This window comes from Chaetomium globosum, genomic scaffold (assembly GCF_000143365.1).
Source record: "Chaetomium globosum CBS 148.51 scaffold_3 genomic scaffold, whole genome shotgun sequence".
Classification (NCBI taxonomy): Eukaryota; Fungi; Ascomycota; class Sordariomycetes; order Sordariales; family Chaetomiaceae; genus Chaetomium; species Chaetomium globosum.
The window spans coordinates 2,537,972-2,561,331 of NT_165978.1; the positions used below are offsets into that span (position 1 = coordinate 2,537,972).

Genomic DNA, 23,360 nt, shown 5'->3' on the forward strand with positions numbered 1-23,360 from the left:
TCTTAGCCCACTGGGCCATCCACTTCTGTTTGGAACGAGAAATTCACGCCTAATATTTCCGGGCTTAATCCTAGATGTCCATTGCGTCCGTTATACTCTATCAAAATCTCTGTGAAAGTCTCTTCTAAAACAAAGAAAATCCACTCGCCGTATCAGACCGAGCTACTTCAAGGAAAGAAACAGTAACAACCCCCTACCATTCCACAATCACCCGCCAACAACACCAGACCACTGGAAGACACCCACCCCTTCCAGACCCATCATAGACCCCCGCTCACAAACCACACCTCTTCCGACACGCCTCGACATCAAAAAACGGCCCCTGCGGCACCGCCGCCCGAAACCTCGCCAGGTCCTCCGCCGACAACGCGCCCCCAAACGAAATTGGACCCACAAACTCCATCCGACTGCTGAAACGCCTGGGGTACCACCAGCGGCGGCGCCCGGATCGTCGGACGCGAAGGCCGCCACGGCCAGCGCCGGCGTGCACTCCGGGATTCATCTGCGCGTGGAACGACCCCTGCGGGAAGATGGTCGTCTGGTTGGCCGTCAGCTCCGTGCGGATTAGCCGCGGCTTGCTGGGGTCGGCCGGGTCGGTCGCGCCGCCCTCAGGGATCATTTGCGTGATCACGCGCCCGGAGAGCACGACGAAGATCTCGGCGGAGCGCGGGTGGATGTGCAGGGAGGCCATGCTGCAGCCTGTGTTTTTTTGTGGGGAGAGAGGTTAGTGGACTTTCTTAGTTGGTTGATGATGGGTGGTGGTGGTTTAGAGATGGAGGGGGCTCGTCCGCTTCAAGTTGAGGACGGGTATTGGGAGTGGCTCTTTGTGGGATTAGATGGGGTGCTTACCTTCGATTGCTGTGATGGCGAGAGCGATGTCGGTTCCCACGAGGGCGGGAAAGGTCTTGCGGTTGGCCATGGGGAAAGGAGCCGTGTTGAAATCGAAGACAAAGTCCTCGTTCTTGGTGAGGATCTGATATCTATCGACGGCACTAGATATGGCACAGTGTCAGACATGCAACGGGACTAGGCGTCTGTCTAGCTCCACCTACGTGTCGGCGAGCTGCAATTGGGCAGGGATGCTGAGTGCCGTCGCTACGAAAGGGCAGGGCCAGAGCGGCGAAGGCGGCGGGAGCTTTGGAGAACATTTTGAGGATGAACTGGTTTGTTAACCGGAGAGTTGAATGGAGGAATAGTCGAGCAAAAGTGAACAGGGCTGCCTTTATGTTAAGAACTCAAGATCCAGAGGCGTGGAGGCTTGGTGGTTGTGATATTGCCTCCCATAAGAGCCGTATCGACTGTTTTATACTCCCCAGTTTCCACATCGTTGAATAAATAACGAGTCTATTCCAATTCTTTCGTCAGGCGATCTTTATGAATACGCTGCTTATATTTCCTCAATACGCGATTTCGCGCAGCGCCGAGTACGCTGCTTACACCCCTGCATACGCCATGCCCCAAAGGTTGTTATTCGCTGCAAGCCAATATCACCGCCACAGCCACAATACCAATACAACGTGGACCAGCTAGTTCGAAGCACCAAGTGATTTCGATCTTCACCGCATGCTACAATTGTCGTAGCGTCGGCGTGGTCGGGAGGCTGTGGGCTTGAACCACTAGCGGACTGCGGTTGCTGATGTGGCTCACCTTGCCTGGGTTACCAGACCTCTTTTTGGATGTTCGTCTTTAGTTTAATTATCTCTTGAATAGTTGCTTAGACTAACTCGAAGGCCATCTGTTGGGAATAGTTGGAATAGGATAGGGCAAAGGGTGTGCTTGAGCCATGACGCATGCACAGTACTAAGAGATTGTTGAAAGTAATCGGTTGCGGTCACACCTCCAGGCGTAGCTCTCTTTGTATTGACTTCAGTAGTTAAGGTATCATGTGCTTCACTGCTGGAACCCAGGCAAAGTCCAAACCGACATTGAGATCATCCCTGACCTTAATCGTACTTGCTAGCTCTGAATGGACTGGTTAACGCACAGCAAGCCATTCTCAAGCTCTAGCACGTGAACACCGCGGGACCTGTTGTTTCCTTTGTTAGCGGGCTCCTTCTTTTTCACCAATATACCGACATCCACCTACCGGGGACAGTGTAGCTATCAGGGTACGGCAGGTCGTTCTTCCAAATCTGGACCAGGATACCCGGGTCGGAGTTCTACCTCTTGTTAGCTTGACCAATCGTCTCGGGCTGTCGGGAGAGGGGAAAACGTACGGAGTAGGCTCCGGGGAAGGAGACAGTCTCGGGCTTCTTGGTTGCAGTCCCGCCAGAGACCCGGATTTGGGCGCATGAGAGCTGTGCAACCCATGTTAGCTGGGTGTTTTTTTTGCCACTCTAGGACGAGCGAGTTTGGGGGTCGTTTACGTAGAACTGGGCACCCATGGGAGCAGAGGCGGAGTGGAGGGCGATGAGCTCAAAGCGCAAGAGGTAGTCGCCGTCTTCAATGCACTCGGGAATGGTAATCGTCTGGATGCCCTCGTCGGCGATCTGGAAAAGTATTAGAAAACAGACCGTGCACAAGAAAATCATGCAGACGTACCAACTTGTCGACACCCCACACCTCTGACGGAAAGCAGCTTCGTTAGCACGGCGTTGTATGAGAGACAGATGGAGATGACACACGGTTTTCGTAGCCCACTTCGCTGATCTTGAACCAGCCGTCACCAGGGCCAGCTCCGGGGTTGTTGGTGGCATCGTCGACTTTCTTGAGGTAGGCCATTACGGGTCCCTAAAGAGACGGAATATTAGTTCCCAGTGTTGCCCACACGGTAGTGAAACCTCGTACATGGTGACTCGAGGCGATAACCTTGTTGTCCGAGTACTCATCCGGCCCGGTGCCTGTGCCGACATGTTAGGTCTCCCATTTCTGGGACCTCTTTGGATGTTAAGGGCTGAACACATACTGCCCAGTTCGTGGAGCCACAGTCCCGTCACCTGCGATCCAGCCTTGACCTCAATAACATCCGAGGAGCTCCTCCACTTCTTCACTGGAGCACCACTGCAGGCAATTGAGTCGGTCGACACGTCTTGAATGGGCTAAACGAGATACTGGGTCAGCCTCTGTGCGAATGCAGCCGGGGAAGAGAGGGAGAAATCATACCGTGTTGTCGTTGTCCGGCATATAGATTCCCTTGCCCGTCTCCAAGCCGTTCACAGCTTGCATAATAGTGTGAGCCGAGGCCACGGAGGCGGCGGCCACGACGGTCTGAATGATGGAAGATTTCATGTTGAACACAGGTGAGAGTGATCAGATAAGCTGGTTAGGTAGAGATGATGACTCAGTAGCGAGTTCGACGACGGATAGAAAGGAGTTATACCAGGTTTGGCTCTGGATGGTGTTCTTTATATACCTCATCGTCCGAAGGGCTCCCGCCTTCTCGTAACACCAGGCGAGGCACTAGGTGGTATAATTGTGACGCTATGTTCCGAAAGTCGGCTCGGGGAGGACGGGTGGGATATTGAGCAGTGGTTTGTGACGATCGATTTAATCAAAACTGCACCAGGAACAGCAACTCAGCAGCGCCCATGCAGCATCCGCTCCCACACTCGCCGACTTCTTCGGATTAGAAACAACCACGTCCCCGACGGCCCGAAGAAGGCAGCGTCTACGGCGGCCCACCCTGCGGTCCAAAACCAGGCAAGATGGACAGTTATAAACCACCCGCATCACCAACAACCCTCAGCTCAAGAGCTGTCGAGTTAGACTTTGCGGGGTGAGCGATCCCCCGCGTGCAGTAACCCTTGTCCATGACGATGAAACCACCCGCAAAGCGCCATCTTGGGTTAGGCTAGCGAGCTCCCAAGCCGTGCTTCACGGACCGTCACCTACCGCCCTGATAAATTAATATAGCCGCTGGGGAGTGGGTCAACTCGACACCTCGCTATTGGCCCCTTTGATGTTCGTCTCAACTTCTGGAACTCTGAAACTCTGAATTCGGCCCTTTGGCTTTTTGACAGGTTGTGGTGGCCGTGGCTGTGGCCCGGCCTCCGCGCCGATGAACGGGGGACCACCCCCGGACCCGTTCGGGCGCCGAATGGTTATGCCACCATGCCGGGCCCCATAAGTTGTTATGCCCGGGGCATTTCCTGCTTTGTTTGGGAATGATGGATGAGGTCGTAAATGAGATGGGTGGGTAGGTGATGGCGTGCGTGGCGATCCGTCCGCCATGGCCTCCATGCATGTAACGACGCCGCGCTTGGAAATCCCTCCTGACGCCGGTTGCAAACCGTCAAGCTCTTTCCTTTCCTTGCTCTTGCTGTCATTGAAGCAGCCGGGACGTGGAGCATCCTCGGGAAGTGCTATGGTAGGTATTGAGGCAAGCGGATCAACAACCGATATAGGCCCCTTCAACTTTGATGTAAGAGGCTGTGTGGTCGTCAAACTGCTGGGTCCGAGCCAGGCCTATCGCATTGGTAATCTATCTTTCGTCGGTAGTTGCACTCTCGGTACCGGTCGACGAGGTGGTACTGCGCGCGACTAGGGTGGCGGCACTGGGACGAAGGGAGGGATGGCCTAACCCGGAGCATCGATTTCCTGGGTGCCCTAAACTGGCAACTTCCGTTAGCTCCGTCGAATGATATGGCACCGAGGTGATCTCATATAAACCGGCGGATCCCCCACAACCCGGAACGCCGGGTCGAAAGGGGGGTTTCTCAATATGCGCTCGGGGCATCGGATCTGATCGTCGTCTGTGGAAGACATACTCTCCCACAAGTGGACCTAAGAGTTTTATTTTAGATCTGGTGGCTATTCCTCCCATCTCAAACCACGGCCCGTTACAGTGAGGGCCAACTGGAAAGAGTTGGGGATGGTATTGAAAAGCTTCCCCGTTTCATGGTCAGCCCGTCCCTTGTTGTTTGGGGTCTGTTCGGACCCAAGGAGTGGGAGCAGCCGCCAGATCGAAAAGATCTACAGAGTACCTCACAACCATTTGACTCCTGATGCCCTGGCAACGTTCCCCAAAAAGGCCCAATCGGCTTTCTTAGGGTACGACATAGAAAGTCGACACAACTCTCATACGTCTGCACGTTATTGATGGCATACCAGTACCACTGAATGGCGCACTTGCCGCCCGTGCTGCAGGCTTCACCAAGCGTGCTGGGAATAGTGACGTTGAAATCGACTAATAATTTTAGCCTGTATATCAACGACAGAGCCCTACGGGGTGTAGAAGAAAGGGCACTACGTACTGTCGGACCGAGGCGTCGTTGTCGTGGAGTTTGGCCAAGTATCCCAAGACCGCAACGGACTCCCAATGATCTTGTTCGCTTCGAGATCAATTATGGACACGTTCTTGCACGGTGGTCAAGGTCAGTCATGTGCACCCGCCAAGTTGGAGAGGTCAATGTTGCTGTTACTTGCCGCATAACCAGGGCGATGTCCAGCAATTAGATCAATGTGGAAGTCAATGACTTGGCCCAGTTTATATTCTGTTGCGGCATTGTCCTCATACTGATAGCCGCGGCAGAGGTAAGGATTGCAGCCTATCTCTGAGCTACGCCCTGTTGGACGCCATTTTCGATGGGACCAGCTTTATCTGCAGCCTGTGTCAGCTATCTGCGCCCGAACGTGGGATCCTGCTTGGACACATCGAGCAGCAACTTGTGGCGATAAGAGGCGTGCTCACCCGTTTCCATGAACTCCGCATAGGTGTTACCGCAACGTTCTGTATAGGCTGAACCGGCCTGTGGATCAAGTGAGAGTCAGCTACATGTGCCTATATTAACCTGTCGAGGTTGACGATACTTGCATAGCACACAACAACATCTCTGGTGGCACTTACACGACGAGGTGTGGGAACCTCCATAACGGCGTGGCCACGCACAACTGCCGCGGCAGTGAGCACCGTGAGGAGCCTCATGAGAGCAACCGTCATGTCCACGGTTGGTGTTCTGGATGCTGCAACGGGGCGGTGGATGTCAACGACGGTGATAGGCAAGTACGATGAAGTTGAAGGGAGAAAATAAGGTCCAATGGACTTATAAGTTATATGTAGGGTAAGAATAAGGTACTTAAGGTAAGGTGCATTCACTTCCAGGTCAACTACGTGTGTGTGACCGGTGAGACCGTGAGATCAGTGACCGTCGGGGCAACGGCAGCAATGTAACGAGGGTTTCTGTCAAGAGCAGGAGAGGAGGTATTGGAGGTTTTCATCTCTGCCAAAAATATTCCATGTGTGGGTACGATCGGAAATGATCATAAGATTCACAACTTCGGCCGAGACTGGCGACTTGCTGATTCTCGCATGCGGATTGAATTCGGAATTTCGGATTTCTGGACATGGACAATGACGAGCCGCCATAATTACGACACCAATTCCACAAAAAGGCTGCGGGACCACGCCGGTCCTTCAAAAGGCTTGTTGAAGCAATATACTTGATGCGGACGTTGTCCAATGCACCAATTATTCGAACGCATCCTGGGTAGAGGCGCGGAGGAAGAGGTCGGAAGCTTGTTTGAACTTACATGAATGGGAGTTTGAAGCTTAACTTCTTAAGTCTTCAACTGGCTCGCTTCAGTGCCATTGGTGGAGAATTATATAGCGGTTGCGTTCCCAGATACGTGCCCTGAACCCCAGGCTTCCCCATGGGGTATGGGGCTGTGGTCATCATTCAAGGGGAATGATCATGATCATCATTGGCACCTCGGGCTCGGGCCATCACATGTACATATCTAATGTACTTATGTGCCAGTTCCTATTCAATGGGTGGGGGCTGGGGAGGTGGGCGAGTGACGGTCCTTGTTGTCGCTCAAACCGGGGTGGCGATACTCTCGTTCGAACACAGTTTCAGTCACCATATGGCCATTCTGCTGTGGTTATTCCCGTCGTCGTGTATGAAATAAGAGAGCGCGTATTGGAGAGATAGTACTGTTGGTGGGCGCCTTCAACTGCAAAGCTTTGTACCGGTGTCCTTCCTCGCGAATCCTCGGGAACAGGCCGTGTGGAGATAGGTTGTTCGTATGTGTTCAATACCAAATGGCCAAATTCTTACTGTGTGGGGGCTGACTGATTGTCCCTGCTGCCACAAAGATATTTCGCTTCTATGGATGGTCAAAATTGATCACACACTCGCCTGACATCAGGAGCTGCGCCCGGGCCTCAAACAGGACCTGAGCAAGAACAGAGATCGCATTAACTAATTACCTTAGGTACATCTCCATCGCAATCGGTTCAATCGCTCGATTCCAGCTACAACAAATTCATCCCCGCCATCATGACGACCCGCGATTTCTCCCAGGCGACAATGGGTGCGGCCATGGATTTGCTGATTTAGCGAATCCATGGCAAGATTCAGCGACGCTGAATCTTGTGTCAGAACAAGCCCAGAGCGGCTTGCGCCTAGGACCTGGGTCACGTGACCCGGGGGGCCAACCAAATTACTGGTCGCCAGAAAATTAGACCAGTTCAACAAGTTGAATAAGAACAACGAACAACAAGCACTGCAATTGACAGCCATCAACACCCTCTACTCCGTTCCTTTTGACCCAAGCCTTCAGTGATCTGCTCAATGCCTTGAAATACCGCTGGTTCCAACAATTAAGAGTCTCATTCGCCTCGCAATCCCCGAGCAAGCCAGCCCTCAATCTACGGTCCAGCAGCCATGGCGCCGATCACTGAAGACAAGACCGTCACCCAGATCCTGACTGGTCCCAGCACCTGGGTCAGTTGGCATCGCGAGTTCACGAACACAATGGACGCCCTCAAGCTCCTCGAATACTTCCAGGGCACCAAAGAACTCCTGACCGAGCCACGATCATCGGTCAATCCGCTGCGAATCATGGAACGGGCGCAAGAACGGCGCAAGAAGATCGCAGAAGAGAAGGGAGTGGCCATCCTTGCGCTCACAGATGAGGAACTCGAAGGCGCCACCGAAGCGACGCTCGATATCTCGACAGCGACCACTCCTCCCGACAGCGAAACAGAGGGAGAACAAGCCTCCGGGGCACCCACTGCCGCACAGAAGAGGACCGCAGGGAAGGCAGTGGACGACTATTTCCAGACCTACGGCCTGTTCATTCTTCAATCCATTCAGAACCTTCACGACAACCGCCGTAAGGACTGGACAGCCCAGTCCACCAAACTCGACAAAGCTCGAACCTTTCTCAACACCACTGTCGCGATCACCCTCCGCAACGCACACTTTTCAACCGGCGGGAGTCTCCGGGACTGGTACAAGAACCTAAAAGCCGTCGCGGAGGCTCGCCACGAAACAATCAGCGCCCTGCGTGGCAGGATGAGCGACCACTACACTGCCCTAAAAGGGAAGGCCATCACCCAGGCCGACTTTGGTCAGTGGCTGACTCAGTGGGAGACCCTGATGGGCGAGGCAACCATGTACAAGCTCCCTGAGGTCTCCAATGAAGGATCTTGGTTCGAAGACTACGCTCGAGCCGTGGGACCGATCGTGCCACTATATGCAGCACTGGTACGGTCCAACCGCCTCACCAACCCGAACCTGGGTTACAGAGAGATCGCCACCGAGGCGCGGCAAACAACCATCCCCCTGCTGCCCTCGACGACAGGCGCACGCATTCAGAAGGGCGCATTTCCGGCATTCAACCCCGGTGATTCAAATGAGTCTGGGAAAGCTAGCAAGGCCTCCCACAAGCGCAAGAACAGCACTCTTCCTACCGAAAAGGCCAAATGCCGCCTCTGTCACGGAAGACATCACATGGAGCGCTGTGCCTACATCATGCCACACCTGGCACCTGAAGGCTTCCAAATACGGGACCACGTCAGAGAACGTGTGGACCAGAACATAGCCTCAGACTCCTCATTGAAGGCCGAGGTCGAGCGCATTCAGAACAAGCGAACCAAAAACTCTAAGCAACAACCAGATGCTCCGGCGCAAGGCCATTGACTGCCGGCCGAGCAGCTGTGGAGAGTCATTGGCATATGCTCAGCGATTCTCGCGGCTATCCAAGTCAGCTTCCAGGCAGGGGTACTATACCTCCTCGTCAATTCGGCGATACTGGACTCAGGATCAACTATCCACATCTTCAATAGCTTCCACCGGTTCAAAAAGCCACCCTCACCAGCAGGTCCAAATGACTGTGTCTGGGCCGGGGAACATCCCGTGAAAATAGAGGGCTATGGCACCGTGGACATCAAAATCAGCAGCCTGCAGGGGCCTAAAATACTGACGCTTACAGGCGTGGCATATTGCCCGACCTTTGCGTGCAATATCATCTCCCTAAAGGGACTCAATAGGCGTGGCATCTGGTGGGACAACCGCCGCAACAGCCTCCAACGGAATGACGGCTCAACGCTGTGCTTCCTTAGCATTCACTACGATCAATTCGTGGTTGAACACCTTCCTGAACAGGTCCCTGCCGCAGCAATGGCAGCACGCAAGCGGAAGATTAATTCCTGGACCTCACGAGCTGACAGCAGTGCAGACGCGATGACCTGGCACCTCCGCCTAGGCCACCCAGGACCCAGGGTATTAGAACACCTGGTCAATCACTCCCTGGGCGCACGCATCAAAGGCATTACCACCGTCCAATGCGACGGGTGTGGGCAAGGCAAGGCTAAACGCCAGATTAGTCGTGCAACAAGGACTACAGAGATGGAACCTGGAGACCGGTATGTGTTGGGACTACTACCTTGCAAGACGTGAGGCGAGGCAAGTCCTTGCGGCCTTGAAGCACCTGTTCCAGCTGCTAGAAACGCAGTTCAATATCAAGCCCAAGATCGTGGAATGCGACAACGAATTCGCGAACGCCACGATCCTTGTGGACTTCTGCAACCTCAAGGGCATGAAAATTGAGCCCTCTGCGCCCGACACTCCTGCGCAAAACGGTGGCGGAGAGCGTGCCGGCGGAGTGATCAAGGAAAAGGCCAGTGTCACGGGGCGAGGTCAGGGGAGTCGCGGGACAGGGTCAGGTTCTGGCTAATGACTGAGTTGTGCGATGAGGAGAGAGGAAGCTCTCGCAAGGGGACGCTAACGGAGAGGAGATCCTGCTGCTAGTGTGGGTCCAGGTCGCGTGGGCACGTGCTGCCCACGTGACCCAAGCAGGTCAGGCTTGGTGCCGTGACAGTACTCCCCCTCTCAAAGACGGTTTGGTCCCCAAACCACTATCCTAATATATTAAACATCAAAATGTACCTTCTTCCTAGGCCTTCCGCGGGGTCGCTTGTCCTTTACCCAGTTAGGCGGCCCGGGCTTCTCTGGGTATTTGTCATGGAAGAGTTTCAGAACGTCCTTGCAGCCTTTCAAGTCTTGCTCGGGTTGCCATGTAGGCTCATCGTAGTGCTTCCATTTAACAAGGTAGGTAAGTCCGGATGTCTCCTTGTCCTCGTCGTGTACGTCTAGGATCTTCTCGAATTGCCACTCGTCTTGGATAATCCCATCGTCGTCCCGTTTAGCAATCCTTCCTTTGACGTTACGCCGCTCCGCCGCGTTGAGCTCGTCTTGTCCTTGAATGGAGGGGGCCTCGTATAAGCGAACTTTGGAGGTATGGAAGCTCTTATCGACCTTGATGTTGTCCGGGAGGTCCACGACGACGGCGCCCTTATACACCTTCAGCACAGGGAACGGTCCGTCCCATTTGTCGTCCCATTTCTTCTTCGGCCGGTTCGTTGCCATGTGTTCAAGGCTGACCATGACTTGGTCACCTGGGCGGAATGTTGGTGCTTCGTCCCTACGGGCGTTGGCGTTGTCCTCGTACCGTTGCTGGGATTGTCTGGTTAAGGCCGTCAATTGAGTCAGGATTCGCTCGAAACGCAATGCGACAGCGTCTGCACGGAGGTACTCCTTCTTCATATGATCGGAGAGGTTAGGCGGCCGCGGCTGCGGTGGCTCAACCCCTAGTCGGGGGTTAAAACCGTAGTTGGCGAAGAACGGAGAGATGCCGGTTGTCTCGTTGACCTGGTTATTCATTGCAAATTCTGCTAGCGGTAGCCAGTCTACCCAGTCGTCTTGGGTGAAGCTGACAAAGGCTCGGAGGAATTTATGCACGCTTGCGTTGACGATCTCCGTTTGGCCGTCGGTTTCTGGATGGAAGGCTGAGCTCGGGTGTAGTGTTGTCTTCAGGCGTGCACTGAGTCGTTGCCATACCCCGGAGACAAATGCGGAGCCCCTGTCGGAGATGATCGAGTCCGGTGCGCCGTGGAGCTTAAAGACGTGATGCAAGAAGCTGTCTACAACTTCGTCGGTGTCTAGCCCTGTTACCGGGATAAGGTGTCGCATCTTGGTTAGTCTGTCCACTACTACAAGGATGTGCCTGTAGGTTTTGCCGTTCCTGGTGCACTCGGGTAGGTCGACGATGTGGTCCATAGATATGTCCGCCCACGCTCGGAGGGGGACTTCCAACGGTTTTAGGAAACCGGGTGGTGCGGACCGGGGTGTCTTCGTCCTGAAACATAGCGCGCATCCTTTGACAAAATCTGCCGCGAAGCGGGAAAGGCCGGGCCACCAGTAACTCCGGTTGAGCAAGTCGATAGTCTTGACGCGGCCAGGGTGGCCGGCTGGGCCAGAAGAGTGCGTTCGGTGGGCGACTGCGAGCCGCAGGCCTGTGTGATCCGGGACGAAGAGGCGGCCTCTGAAGTAGATTAAGCCGTCGATAATCTTGCACTCGGATTTATCACAGCGGAGGGCTCGGCGTAGAGCTTTTGGCCATCGTCGTGCACCGGGTGTTTGCAAGGCGGTTACCATCGCCTGAGCAGTGCTGTCGTTGTCGTAGCCCTCACGGATCAGGTCGATCAAGGCAATGTTATCGGGCTCAGCGGTCAGTGTTGCTACGAGGTCGGAGTCGTTGTTTTCTCGGGCGTCGTCGAGCAGCTGCTCGAGTATGGTCGGGTGTACTTTCTCTGCTGGTAAAACAGTCCTTTTTCGATACTGAAGTCGTTCATCATCCATTCCAGCGGGTTGGGAGCCGGGGAGCCTGCTCAAGGCGTCAGGTAATGTAGCTTTTGATCCAGGGCCGGTACGTGATCTGGAAGTTGAATTGGGACAGGAATTCTGCCCAACGGACTTGGCGTTGGTTCAGTTGTTTCGTGGTCATGAAGGTCTGTAGGTTCTTGTGGTCTGTGTAGATTTCGAAAGATTCCCTCGTTCCATAGAGCTCCGGGCGCCATTCCTCCAGGGCCTTGACAATCGCAAGAAGTTCCTTGTCGTAAATCTCGTAATTGCATTCGGCGGAGCTATGCTTCGCGGAGAAGAACGCGACCGGCCTCAGTTTACCGTTATCATCGTACTGTGAGAGCACACCGCCGGACGCCCAGTTGGAGGCGTCGGTCTCGACAACGGTGCGTTTGGAGTAGTCGAAGTAGGCGAGAATTGGGGCTTTTGTGAAGGCGTTCTTGAGTTCCTCGAAGGACTGGCGTTGATCGGATGTCCAGGACCAAGCGGTTTCCTTTCTCAAGAGCCGGGTCAGAGGTTCGATGATTCCCGAGTATCCCTGGATGAACCGGCGGTAGAAGTTTGCAAAACCGAGAAATTGTTGAAGTTCTTTGACAGACGTGGGGTCTTGCCAGTCTACGATGGCTTTGACCTTCTCGGGGTCCATGCTGAGGCCGCTTGTGGAGATGATCAGGCCGAGGTATTTAGTCTTCTGGGTGTAGAATTCCGACTTGCCGATATCTATCTGGAGGCCGGCCTCACCCAGTCTCCGAATAACTTCGTTGACATGGGTTGTGTGTTCCTTCCGGGTCCGACTATATACCAGGACGTCATCCAGATAAGCTGTGCAGTAAACATCCAGTGCGTCATGGAGAAGGTGGTTGATGTAATTCTGGAATGTGGCAGGCGCATTGCAAAGTCCGAAGGGGGTGACCAGGCTCTCGTAAAGGCCGAAACGGGTGATGAAGGCCGTCATCCACTCGTGTCCTTGGGCGACACGCACGCGGTTGAACGCTGCTATAACGTCCAGTTTGGTGTAGAACTTGGCGTTGCAGAGAGAGTCGAGGGTTTCCCGGATGAGTGGCAACGGGTATCTGTTCTTGATGGTGACCGCGTTGAGTCCGCGGTAGTCCTGGCAAATCCGGATCCCACCTCCGGGCTTGGCGGCGAGCAGGAGTGGCGCCGCTGCAGGTGAGGAAGACGCTCTAATCCAGCCCTTGGCTAAATTCTCATCAATCCATTTCTTGATGCAACGGAGTTCCTCAGGGGAGAACGGGCGGTTTTTAGAGTACGGGGCCTGCTTTCCTGGCACGAGTTCAATCTTGTGGTCCCAGTGCCGGTGTGGTGGTAGTGTCTCTGCGTTCTTTGGCAGGAAATGCTCCACATGGTGGTGAAACTCCGCCGGTAGGCGGCTCTTGATATCTTCGGCTGTTGGCCGGGGCTTCTCCGCTAGGAACTTGTCGATATCGGACGGCATTATTTTACGCCGTAGTGTTTCAGTGCGGGCTGTCTCGTCGAGGTTTGTCTGTAGGAAGTCGTGGAAGTACGGGTCGAACACCCGTTTGGCATCTTCTAACGTGTAGTCCCCGGTCATGATCCGCCTGAAAGAGGTTTCTTTGAGTTGAGGGATCTCTCAACAAAGAGCCCCGTGGAAGCTCTTGTAACATGTCAAGGTTCTCCTCGTCCTCGACGAGCTGACGGAGCTCGGCGAGAGTTGTGGTTGTGGCGAAGGAGCCTTCTTGCTTACAAAATTGCAAAAAGTTCATTGCCTGGACGCATCGGATGTCGTTTGTGTCGAGCTTCATGTTTCTAGGGCGTCCTGCTGTCTTCAGAATGGGTGTGGGTCGTCGGCGTTGCGTTGGGCGCCTACTGCCTGCACTGAGGACGACGGGTGAGGGTGAAACGTTCCGTTTTGCAGGCCCAGCTGGCTTTGGCGTTACTTGTATAAGGAGTTCGTCTCCGTCGGGGTGGGCACGTTTCGTAGTGAACTCTTCGTCTGGCACGTCCTCGACAGTGGTCTTTCTGTAGGAGGTCGTGGGGGTCGGGGGAGGTGTTCTCCTTGGCTGGTCCTCAGTGGTGGCTTTGCGGCATGGCAATATAGGTTTCGTGAAGCGCTCGGGTGGATTCTGCGCGTGGGGCCTCGCAGCCGCCGGCGGGGAGGTCCCATGGTAGGCAGTGATGTCGACAGTGAGGTGAGTTAAATACCAGGCGCATCTCTGTCCAGAAGCATGTCGGGTTGTGGAGTTTCAGCCACGGGATGCCGAGGATGATCGGGTTAGTTTTGCCTAAGTTGGTGACATAAACAGGCATGGTTTCGGTGTGGTTGCACGATGTGGACTCGAGTGGTGAAGTATTCTGAGACGGTAGATTTCGTAGTGCCGTCGGCTAACCTAAGGGACCTCGGGCGCAGGAGGCGTTTCGTGACTAAGTTGAACTTTTTCACGACTTCTTGGTCATCGGCGAAGGCGAGTACGGTGGAACCAGAGTCAATCAGGCTTGTGGTTTCAAAGAAAGTGCTAGGGAAGCGTGTGCGCGGGTCGGAGAGAAAAGTTTTGACAAGAAGGGAATCTGCATTGCTCTTTATTGATCGCAGCGCGAGTGGTCTTCTGTCTAGGAGTACGGCCCTAGTAAAACAATCCTCCTCCTCATATGGAATTGGCCCCTGGTTGCGACTTAATCCAGGGGCGGGCCTTTTAACTGGTGTCCTTGAGCGTCAGGTGCAGTGTAGGTGCTTGATATGTCATCTCCAGTGACGCTGGTGTTCTCGGAGCTCGTCTCGCCGATGATGTGCCCCGTGGGGAGGGCACGAAGTTGTGGCGTCAAGAACTGGGGCTGCTGGAACTGCGTCTGGGGCATCCATTGCCAACTCCCCTGTTGCTGGGTCTGGCCTTGGGGTTGGGTTCGGCTGGCTTGTGTGTTGTATCCACCGCGACCGCGGCCGCGGCCGCGGGCGTGGGTGCTTTGGAAAGTGCTGCGGGTGTTGGCTTGGCGTCGGGGCATCGGGACGGGATCGACTGGTCGGTGGTGGTCTCGTGCGAAGTGTCCTGGTTCGCCGCACGCCAGGCAGAGGTCGTTGTCCGTGCGGCGCCTGCGTTCAGCGTCGGAGATGCGGATGCGGTCGAGTTCCATGGGGTCGCCTGCATCAACAGCTGGGGCTACTCGGTCTTGTGCGTGTGCTTCAAGGTGCGGTTTGGCTATATTTCGTAGCTTGGTGATGTGTTCTTTCTGCTGCAGGTTTCGGGCAATGTTATCGGTAACGTTGGTCCAGCCGGCGTAGTCGTCGGCGGCCGGCAGGGTGATCTGGTTATCGATGACAGCGGTGAAGGCACCGTTCAACCGTTTGCGTAGCATGTCGACTTTCGAGCGGCTGTCGAGCCTGGCTTTGTCGGCGTAGTGGTCGAAGTCGGCCTTGAAGTCGCCGTAGGCTCTGTTTCCCTGGTAGAGCGTGTCCAGCATGTTTTTCGCAGATTGGGTGCTGTCGAGCAGCATGTAGCGTTTGTCTAGCGCTTCCCACAGCGCAGCTGGGTTCTGCCAAGTCCACAATTGTGAGTTCTTCGGGTTGGGGGTCATTGTCTGGACGCCGTCCTGGACGGCATCCCAGGCCTTGCCGCCCAGCAAACTTGTGATGAACGTAAGGATGTCGAGTGCCTTCGGGAAACACTCGGCGTCGACGACTAGAATTTGTTCCACTTGGGTCTTCCACCGCTCATAGGCGCTTTGGCGTTTGGCTGTGTCCTGCTGGCCCGCGGTGAATTTGTCAGGGTTTGTTGTGGTGCGTCGGGCCTTCGGGGTGGTCCCGAAATGAATTGGAGGTCCGTTTGCCGTCGTCGCTTGGGCTAGGCGGGTTTGGAGTTCGGTTTTCTCGTCTTGGAGGGTTGAGATGCGTTCATTGTGCTGCGTGACGCAGCTGTTCAGGCGGGTAATTTCTGCGTTCAGGCCCGTGATCTTGGCACGGGTCTCCAGGAGCTCTTCTGTCTGGGTGGCAATAACCTGGTCGGGAAATCTGAGATACGCCTTGTGGCGCGAATGAGGTCGGCTTCGTATTCTTCGACGCGTTTCGTTAGTTCGGACTGGATTTGGTCACGGTGGAGGGTGGTTTCTTTCGCGTTTCGTTCGAGGCAGTCGAAGATTGCCACGAACCTGGCCTTGTCGGGACCGTCCTGGGCAATGGCGGATTGGATGAATGGGCCGGGGCTAGCGTCCGTTGGAAAGGTCTCGGAAAGAATGGCTGTGGTTAGGAGGGGCCAGTGTTGTAGGAGCGCTTTGCGAAGCTGCTCACGCTCGATGGACTCGTCGCTCATTGTGGGAGATTTTGCATGGATGGTCTTGGTGCCGGGTCGCGGAAGTCGGCTTGTTAACAGGGCATGTAGCTGGTTCTGGCTGGTTCTGGCTCTGGTTCTGGCTGGGTCTGGTGTTGGCTAGTGGCCGCGACGGGGCACAATGTTAGATCGCACAAACTGTCACGGGGCGAGGTCAGGGGAGTCGCGGGACAGGGTCAGGTTCTGGCTAATGACTGAGTTGTGCGATGAGGAGAGAGGAAGCTCTCGCAAGGGGACGCTAACGGAGAGGAGATCCTGCTGCTAGTGTGGGTCCAGGTCGCGTGGGCACGTGCTGCCCACGTGACCCAAGCAGGTCAGGCTTGGTGCCGTGACAGCCAGAGCCATGCGCATCGGCGCCAACCTCCCTGAAGAGTTGTGGAATGAGACCACAAAGGCCGCAGTCTACCTGTATAACAGGTCACCCAAGTATATCCTCGATTGGAAGTCACCGTACGAGCGGTTCCACGAAGGTCTGGCAGGCAAGGACAACGACAGCCCGACCAGAATACAACGACCGAATCAGAGCCACCTCAAGGTCTATGGGTGCAAGGCATTCGCGCTGACGCGTGGCTCTCTCAAAGGCACTGAAAGGACCAGGAAGCTGGCTCCCCGTGCATGGATCGGATACCTCGTTGGCTACGATTCCTCGAACATCTTCCGTATCTGGAATCCTGTCACTAATCAGGTCGTTCGCACACGCGATGTTGTCTTCAACGAGGAGCAGGTGTTCTCAGGATCAATTGACATGATCAAGAACGACCTTGCACAAGTCGACCTCGAACAACTGAAAGAATGGCTCAACGCCAACACGACCGAGGACAAGAGCATCGCAGAGGAGGAAGAAGAGGAAGATAGCGAGGCACAAAGCACAGGCGCCACTGTGGTATCAACAACCGCAGCCTTCGAAGATGAGGGGGTGACAGAGGTGATCGACGAAGAGGAGGAAGAAATACTGGACAGTATCACCGTCAAAGGCGACCATACATCCACCTTCGAAGACTTCTACCCGACACCACCACAAACGCCGCCCCCAGGCGACCTGCTTGCCGCAGCTTTCCACGGCATGAGAAATCTCCAAGTACACTTAGCCCACCAGTACGACGTCGCCGTAGAGTTGAGCCGTGGCACGCAGTTTTACCACGCAGGGCACACAATCGTCGCCCACCAGTAGTGGAGAGCACCCCAGGCCACCAGGGCCGGAGGTCGCCCGAAGGCAACGAAAGCCACCACGCCAGAGCGCGGGCTCCGCAACCATCACCATAGCTGAGATCAACGTGGCCAGGGCACAGCCAGGCAGTATCAACAACCTCCATCAATCTCAGCTTCCGGCCCCACCAAAACGGCATCATGACCTCGTCGAGCCGCACTTCCCAGTCATCAACCCACGAAAAGGGAAGCCACGACACCAGCGGCACCCACTGGCCGACCTATTCCTCCAGGCCGAACGAGACCACCTGCAAAGCCATGAGAAAACAGGGTCCTGGGAGGAAGTGTCGCGCCACAGCGACCAAATACAGGGCAATCAAATCCTCGATTGCATGTGGGTTTACACCTACAAATTCAACACTCGCGGCTTCCTGGCCAAATGCAAGGCGAGGTTAGTTGTCCGTGGGGACCAACAGAGGGTCAATCATGCCGAGGAGAACTACGCGGCCACTCTCGCAGTGCGGTCCTTCCGGGCAGTCCTGGCCCTAGCCGCCCGCTTCGACTTGGAACTCAAGCAATTCGATGCAGTCAACGCTTTCGTCAATGCCAAAATAGACGAGGATGTCTATATGGAGATGCCCACAGGCTACCGGAGGCCAAGCAGGGTCCTCAAGCTCAAGAAGGCACTTTATGGGCTCAGGAAGTCTCCCCTCCTCTGGCAAAAGGAATTGACAGCTACGTTGACCAAACTCGGCTTCAAGGCTCTACCCCACGAGCCCTGTATGATGATACGGAAAGGATGCCTCATCTTCTTCTACGTGGACGACATCGTCGTCGCGTATCGCAAAAACGACAGCCATATCGCCAACGCAGCGATCAGTGGGCTAAAGGCCAAATACGAGCTCACTGGTGGCGAGGACCTTCGCTGGTTCCTAGGCATTGAAATTCACCGCGACCGCGCGAGACGCTACATCTGGCTGTCCCAGACGGCTTACATCGACAAGATCGCCGAGTTGGCGCAGTCTGACGACCTCCCCCGCACACCAATGGGCCTGCGAGAGCTTCAGCCATACGAAGGGATCGCGACGAGGCAATCAACCCGCCTGTACCAGCGAAAGGTCGGTTCCATCCTTTATACCGCGGTCATCACCCGCCCCGATGTGGCCTTCGCAGTCGCCCGGTTGGCCAGGTTCAATCAAAACCCTGGACCAGAACATCACCGCGCGGCGGACCAGGTCCTGCGATACCTGCATGTAACAAGGTCTCTGGCTCTGAGGCTAGGCGGCGGCGACTACCTCCGAGTGGCCAGCGATGCCTCTTTTGCCGACAACTCCATCGACCGAAAAAGCTCACAGGGCTACGCAATTACCTTGTTCGGAGGTCTCATCGCCTGGCGCGCCAGCAAGCAAGACACAGTAACCACCTCAACCACCGAGGCAGAACTCCTCGCCCTGGCGCAAGCGGCCAAAGAAGGACTGTTTATCCAACGACTGATCGCTGAAATGGCGATCAAACTCGACGACGACGTCCTGGTTCTCGAATGCGACAATACCAACACAATCTCCCTTGTGACGAAAGAAATCGCCGTCCTCCAAACGAAGCTCCGGCACGTGGACATCCACAACCACTGGCTCCGACAAGAATATCAACGCGGGAAGATCCACGTAAAATACGTGCCTTCCAAGAAAATGGTGGCCGACGGCCTGACCAAGGCGCTCAACGCAGACAACCACCAGGAGTTCGTCAGGATGCTGAATTTGGAGGACATCCAGTTACTCACTTGACGAAAACCCAAGCAGGGCCGCCAAGCACGGAGTAACGGGCCAAGGATAGAAAGAAAACACCGAGAAATGAAGATCACGGGAGGACATTCAGCCTCATGATTACCCAGTTAGGACAGGAGGCACGGGGCGCCTCCTGAGGGGGTGTGTCAGAACAAGCCCAGAGCGGCTTGCGCCTAGGACCTGGGTCACGTGACCCGGGGGGCCAACCAAATTACTGGTCGCCAGAAAATTAGACCAGTTCAACAAGTTGAATAAGAACAACGAACAACAAGCACTGCAATTGACAGCCATCAACACCCTCTACTCCGTTCCTTTTGACCCAAGCCTTCAGTGATCTGCTCAATGCCTTGAAATACCGCTGGTTCCAACATCTTGCCGCTCTGCCCGTTTCCCCTAAGCATGAGTCTGCATCTGAAGAGAAGGATTGTATTGACATCGTTTCAGTCGACGGCTACACGTTCGACCAGATTGTCGCATACATCGTTGACGCCCGCCGCAGCGGAACCGAATCCATCATCAGCTTGCGCTACCCGGCTGACCCCGCGTGGGACCTGGGCGTGCGTTTGGACGAAAAGCTGGTTGATCTTGACGAATTGAAAATCCGCCGATTCGAATACGACTACCAGTCCGGCATTGCCTATATCGACATTAGGCCTGAAACCAGCCTCCATTCTGAATTCTAATATGGTGCTCAGCGATACTTCCTATCCAGCCTTGCTCGATTCACCGCAACCATTCAAGATGCCGCCATTCGTCAACGGATCATCAAGCATACCCGCAATTTTGGGACATCTGACCTTGCAGTAAAGGGTACCATCCTCAAACAAGCCGACTTCGCATTTGGGTTCGCCATGAACCCCCTACCTTGCCTGGTTGTTGAGGTCTCGTAGGGCGAGTCTCAACACCATGTAGAGAGAAAGCTTCTGGATTACGTCGAGCTTACTCGGGGCAAAGTCCAAGCAGCCGTCGCCCTAAACGGGCAATACCCAAGTGGCAGAAACGCTCAGGTGGCCCTGCGTGTGGTAGATGGCGCTACCACAGGCACTTGGGTCAAGTATTTCGACACCGTGTACGATGAGGACTTCGTACAGCAATCTGACGGCCAACTTGAGCTCTACATCTCCGACTTTTTTGGTCCCGCCGGCCTCCCAGCCAGTTTTTGCCGCCCTTCCGCCGCCGAGCTTGCTAGCGGAGTCTCGCGGTTTGTTCCCCGTCCTCATTCCCCTTCTCTAAAAGCAAAGCTAACAACTTAACAGGGATCTCCAGGTCATCCTGACCTATAAACGCCTTCGAAGCATCTTCCTCAAAGGCCCGGAGCATTCATCAAGGGACATAGCCTGGTGATGGCTATGATGATGTGGAGAACGATTTCACCATATTCGAAGAAGCAGAGTCAGAGCGTCAGCGTGCAAATGAATTAGCCCGGCGTGGAAATGAGGCCACTCAGCGTGCAGATGAGTTAGCGCAGCGTCTCAATGAGGCGATGCAAGAAATTGCCACACTGAAGGAGTAGCTGCATCTGGCGTCAGTTTAGTACCGGACGTAATAGCTGGTTTTATAGGGCTCAGAAATGGATGGCCCGCCGTTGAACTCTGAAGCGTTGGTACACGAGGCGAGCCACAGCGATGACATGGGCGAGGTCCCGGATGGTGTTGATCTTGAGCAAGCTCTTGTCGAACAACGTAGGCGGTCAACCACCACCAAGAGAGGCAGTTGTGGGAGACGGTATGGGGCGTCCTTCTTATCCTCCGTCTGCGCCTCTGGAGCCTCATGGGCCATTTTACGAGCCTCGAGAACAAGAGGTGGGATCCGTGATGGCGAGGTGGATGCCCTTGTTTAGCCAGTCGTTGTTTGAGGAAGTGACAGGAAAATATAAAGCCGCGCCGACAGCTATCATTGAATGCCACATCTAGTCCGTTCGCCATGGAGCTGGCCGCGTAGATCTCACGGCTGAACATTGTACTTGGACGAAATGATATTGTGGTCAACCGTCAATGCGAGTTTACCCCTGCTGTTGTAACGAGAATATCACCGGCCGCCCATCCATCAAGACACACACAGTCGCAGCATTCAACAAAATGAGCGCAAGAGGGCTAGCGCGGAGCCCGATCACAACCAGACCAAGAACTCTTTTGCCGTCAAGGCCGTCGGCCCGAAAACAAGGAGCAGAAAAAGGAGCTGTGGCGCACCGAGACCACCGGATGGAACTTGTCTGAGTCAGCTCTCCACGCCCGATGAAGTAATTATCGAACGGTGTGCATTAATGCGGAGTTGTCAACCACTGTTCTCTATGTTGGCTGTGTCATTCAGTCGACAATGGTAGCCGAGATGGCCGCTCTACCGTGTGATTGACTTTGCTGTTGGCTACCTCCCCAGGCATCCAAGACAAGCCTCCTGCTATGGGCGGTTCACAAGAGGCCAATCACCAGATAGGTAAGCAACCTCTTGTGTAACCAGGCTGGGACAATCTGCAACCTCGTCTCCGTCTTCCGAGACGGACCGCATTCCTCCACCCCCCACCCGCTGCCGGCTCTCCCGGCACGCCCGTTCGGTGAGCGTATGAGGTACCTCTATCTTGCCGAGAGAGTTTTTCCTCCTCCCGGCTCACCTGTTGCACCTTTTCACTGTTGCCAGATCGCCTGGCAACCGTTGTGGCATATTCCAGATATGGGCCCATGTAAACAGTGGGCCATACAGATCCACAAACACTACCTACATAGGTGCACGTGAAACCACAACTACATGGGCGCGATCCGATGATCGGGCCTAAGAAGTTGCGTTGTCAGAGAATTGGCGGCGAAATCGCGGTGACCGAGTTGACTTCTTGCATGTTTGATCAGATCATTCATGACTGATCGGCGTCGCAGCAAGCAATATACGGAATACCTACCTGTGTATACGGTATAGTTCTGATAACAAGTATAGGATAATTGACCGCTCTGTTGCTAGAGTAAGACATATCTCGGACATTATGACCATTCCTCACGCTACACTCTCCCTTTGGGCCGTGACAAAATCACGGAATACTTCTATATAAAGGCCAGCAGCGTACCTAGCTCTAGCTACCTTACCTACTTCTATATCCACCCCAACACCCTCCAACCACACCAAACCCCAGCGCATCCTCAAGCCAGGCATCATGAGAACTGTCGTTTTCGCCCTTGCTGCAAGCCTTTGGGCGACTGCTTGCACCGCGCAATGTGTTCAACGGTGTACCGACTGCCCAGGTGGTACATTTTGCGTGAATGACCCTCAAATTGTGCGTATCAGCCGGCACAAACATAAATATATCTCAGCTAACATGATATTCCAGTGTCCGCCGCAAGGAGTATGTCTCGACTGTATAACAGCCAACCCTTCCGTACTAATTACCAACACACTTTCAGGGCAACTTCTATTTGGCGTGCGTGGACTCTAGCGGGTCCTAAAAACAAAACTATGACGGCTCATGGTCAAGGAATACTTTTCGTTACAGGTCGGTACGGGGAGGTTCAACACCTGTTCTTATCGATGATGGCACTATTGTTGGCAGAAGTATCAGGGCACGCCACGCGTCACCTCGCCGGTGGCTTATCAATCCCGAGTAATTGAGTTCGTACAATGACAAACACAGTTAGCTCGATGGGCCACTCTGCCAGCTACCTTACTTATGCTTTCTTCTTGCTCTCGCTCTTGGCCACAGGCGCACCCGTCTTTGGCTCGTTTTCGGACCCAGGGTCGTCCTCGTAGCTACCGCTGTGCGCTTCATATTCCCTCGCCAACTTCATCCCTTTCCAAGCTGCCCACTGCCCCTTGCCATCTCCGGATTTGTTGGGCTCCTGTTGGATTTCTGTCCATAGGGGCAGCCCTGACCGGAATGCGACCATAACGCTCTTTACCTGTTGCCTACCTAGGTACGGGATCATCGCCTTGCCTTCCTCGAGGTGCCCCCGGAGTTTTGGGTCGGTAGCACCGGGCAACGGGGGGATGCCTTTGCCACTTGGCATTTTCGGTCTGCAAGGGAAGGAAAGGGATTGACTAGGTAGATAAATATTAAGTTTAAAGCCCAACTTGTTCTCAAGTCATCAAAACGCTCACTTCAATGCCATTGGTGGAGAATTATATGGCGGTTGCGCTCCAGACACGTGCCCTGTACCCCAGCCTTCCCCATGTGATATGGGGCGGCGGTCATCATTCAGGGGGAGTGATCATCGTTGTCACCTCGGGCTCGGGCCACCTAAGGTTGAATTCAGTTGTTGTTTCGTTTCAGATTCCCATGTCCGTCC

At 54.7% G+C, this 23,360-nt stretch overlaps 8 protein-coding genes across 8 annotated transcripts; 2 read left to right on the forward strand and 6 right to left on the reverse strand.

Annotated features, from left to right (window-relative positions):
• Positions 1–274: 274 nt before the first annotated feature.
• On the reverse strand, positions 275–1,148 carry CHGG_06121 (uncharacterized protein; the record flags this gene model as incomplete). Its single annotated transcript, XM_001222215.1, has 3 exons — positions 275–699; positions 850–973; positions 1,053–1,148. 3 exons carry the CDS (start codon positions 1,146–1,148, stop codon positions 275–277), a joined length of 645 nt encoding a protein of 214 aa, XP_001222216.1.
• A 319-nt stretch (positions 1,149–1,467) lies between these two features.
• CHGG_06122 (uncharacterized protein) lies at positions 1,468–3,228 on the reverse strand (the record flags this gene model as incomplete). The annotated part of the gene is made up of 11 exons (XM_001222216.1): positions 1,468–1,566; positions 1,648–1,666; positions 1,985–2,026; positions 2,087–2,100; positions 2,217–2,297; positions 2,367–2,489; positions 2,542–2,564; positions 2,625–2,730; positions 2,788–2,840; positions 2,906–3,038; positions 3,103–3,228. The coding sequence occupies 11 exons, from the start codon at positions 3,226–3,228 to the stop codon at positions 1,468–1,470; spliced, it is 819 nt and encodes a 272-aa protein (XP_001222217.1).
• A 2,327-nt stretch (positions 3,229–5,555) lies between these two features.
• On the reverse strand, positions 5,556–5,878 carry CHGG_06123 (uncharacterized protein; the record flags this gene model as incomplete). The annotated part of the gene is made up of 2 exons (XM_001222217.1): positions 5,556–5,687; positions 5,786–5,878. 2 exons carry the CDS (start codon positions 5,876–5,878, stop codon positions 5,556–5,558), a joined length of 225 nt encoding a protein of 74 aa, XP_001222218.1.
• Positions 5,879–7,604: 1,726 nt separating this feature from the next.
• On the forward strand, positions 7,605–8,864 carry CHGG_06124 (uncharacterized protein; the record flags this gene model as incomplete). The annotated part of the gene is made up of 1 exon (XM_001222218.1): positions 7,605–8,864. The coding sequence occupies one exon, from the start codon at positions 7,605–7,607 to the stop codon at positions 8,862–8,864; it is 1,260 nt and encodes a 419-aa protein (XP_001222219.1).
• Positions 8,865–10,094: 1,230 nt separating this feature from the next.
• CHGG_06125 (uncharacterized protein) lies at positions 10,095–14,156 on the reverse strand (the record flags this gene model as incomplete). Its single annotated transcript, XM_001222219.1, has 4 exons — positions 10,095–11,832; positions 11,936–13,302; positions 13,394–13,909; positions 14,052–14,156. The coding sequence occupies 4 exons, from the start codon at positions 14,154–14,156 to the stop codon at positions 10,095–10,097; spliced, it is 3,726 nt and encodes a 1,241-aa protein (XP_001222220.1).
• Positions 14,157–14,519: 363 nt separating this feature from the next.
• CHGG_06126 (uncharacterized protein) lies at positions 14,520–16,147 on the reverse strand (the record flags this gene model as incomplete). The annotated part of the gene is made up of 2 exons (XM_001222220.1): positions 14,520–15,891; positions 15,987–16,147. The coding sequence occupies 2 exons, from the start codon at positions 16,145–16,147 to the stop codon at positions 14,520–14,522; spliced, it is 1,533 nt and encodes a 510-aa protein (XP_001222221.1).
• A 763-nt stretch (positions 16,148–16,910) lies between these two features.
• CHGG_06127 (uncharacterized protein) lies at positions 16,911–20,439 on the forward strand (the record flags this gene model as incomplete). Its single annotated transcript, XM_001222221.1, has 5 exons — positions 16,911–17,243; positions 17,311–19,053; positions 19,383–19,652; positions 19,986–20,296; positions 20,352–20,439. 5 exons carry the CDS (start codon positions 16,911–16,913, stop codon positions 20,437–20,439), a joined length of 2,745 nt encoding a protein of 914 aa, XP_001222222.1.
• A 2,303-nt stretch (positions 20,440–22,742) lies between these two features.
• CHGG_06128 (uncharacterized protein) lies at positions 22,743–23,081 on the reverse strand (the record flags this gene model as incomplete). Its single annotated transcript, XM_001222222.1, has 2 exons — positions 22,743–22,913; positions 22,974–23,081. The coding sequence occupies 2 exons, from the start codon at positions 23,079–23,081 to the stop codon at positions 22,743–22,745; spliced, it is 279 nt and encodes a 92-aa protein (XP_001222223.1).
• Positions 23,082–23,360: the final 279 nt, after the last annotated feature.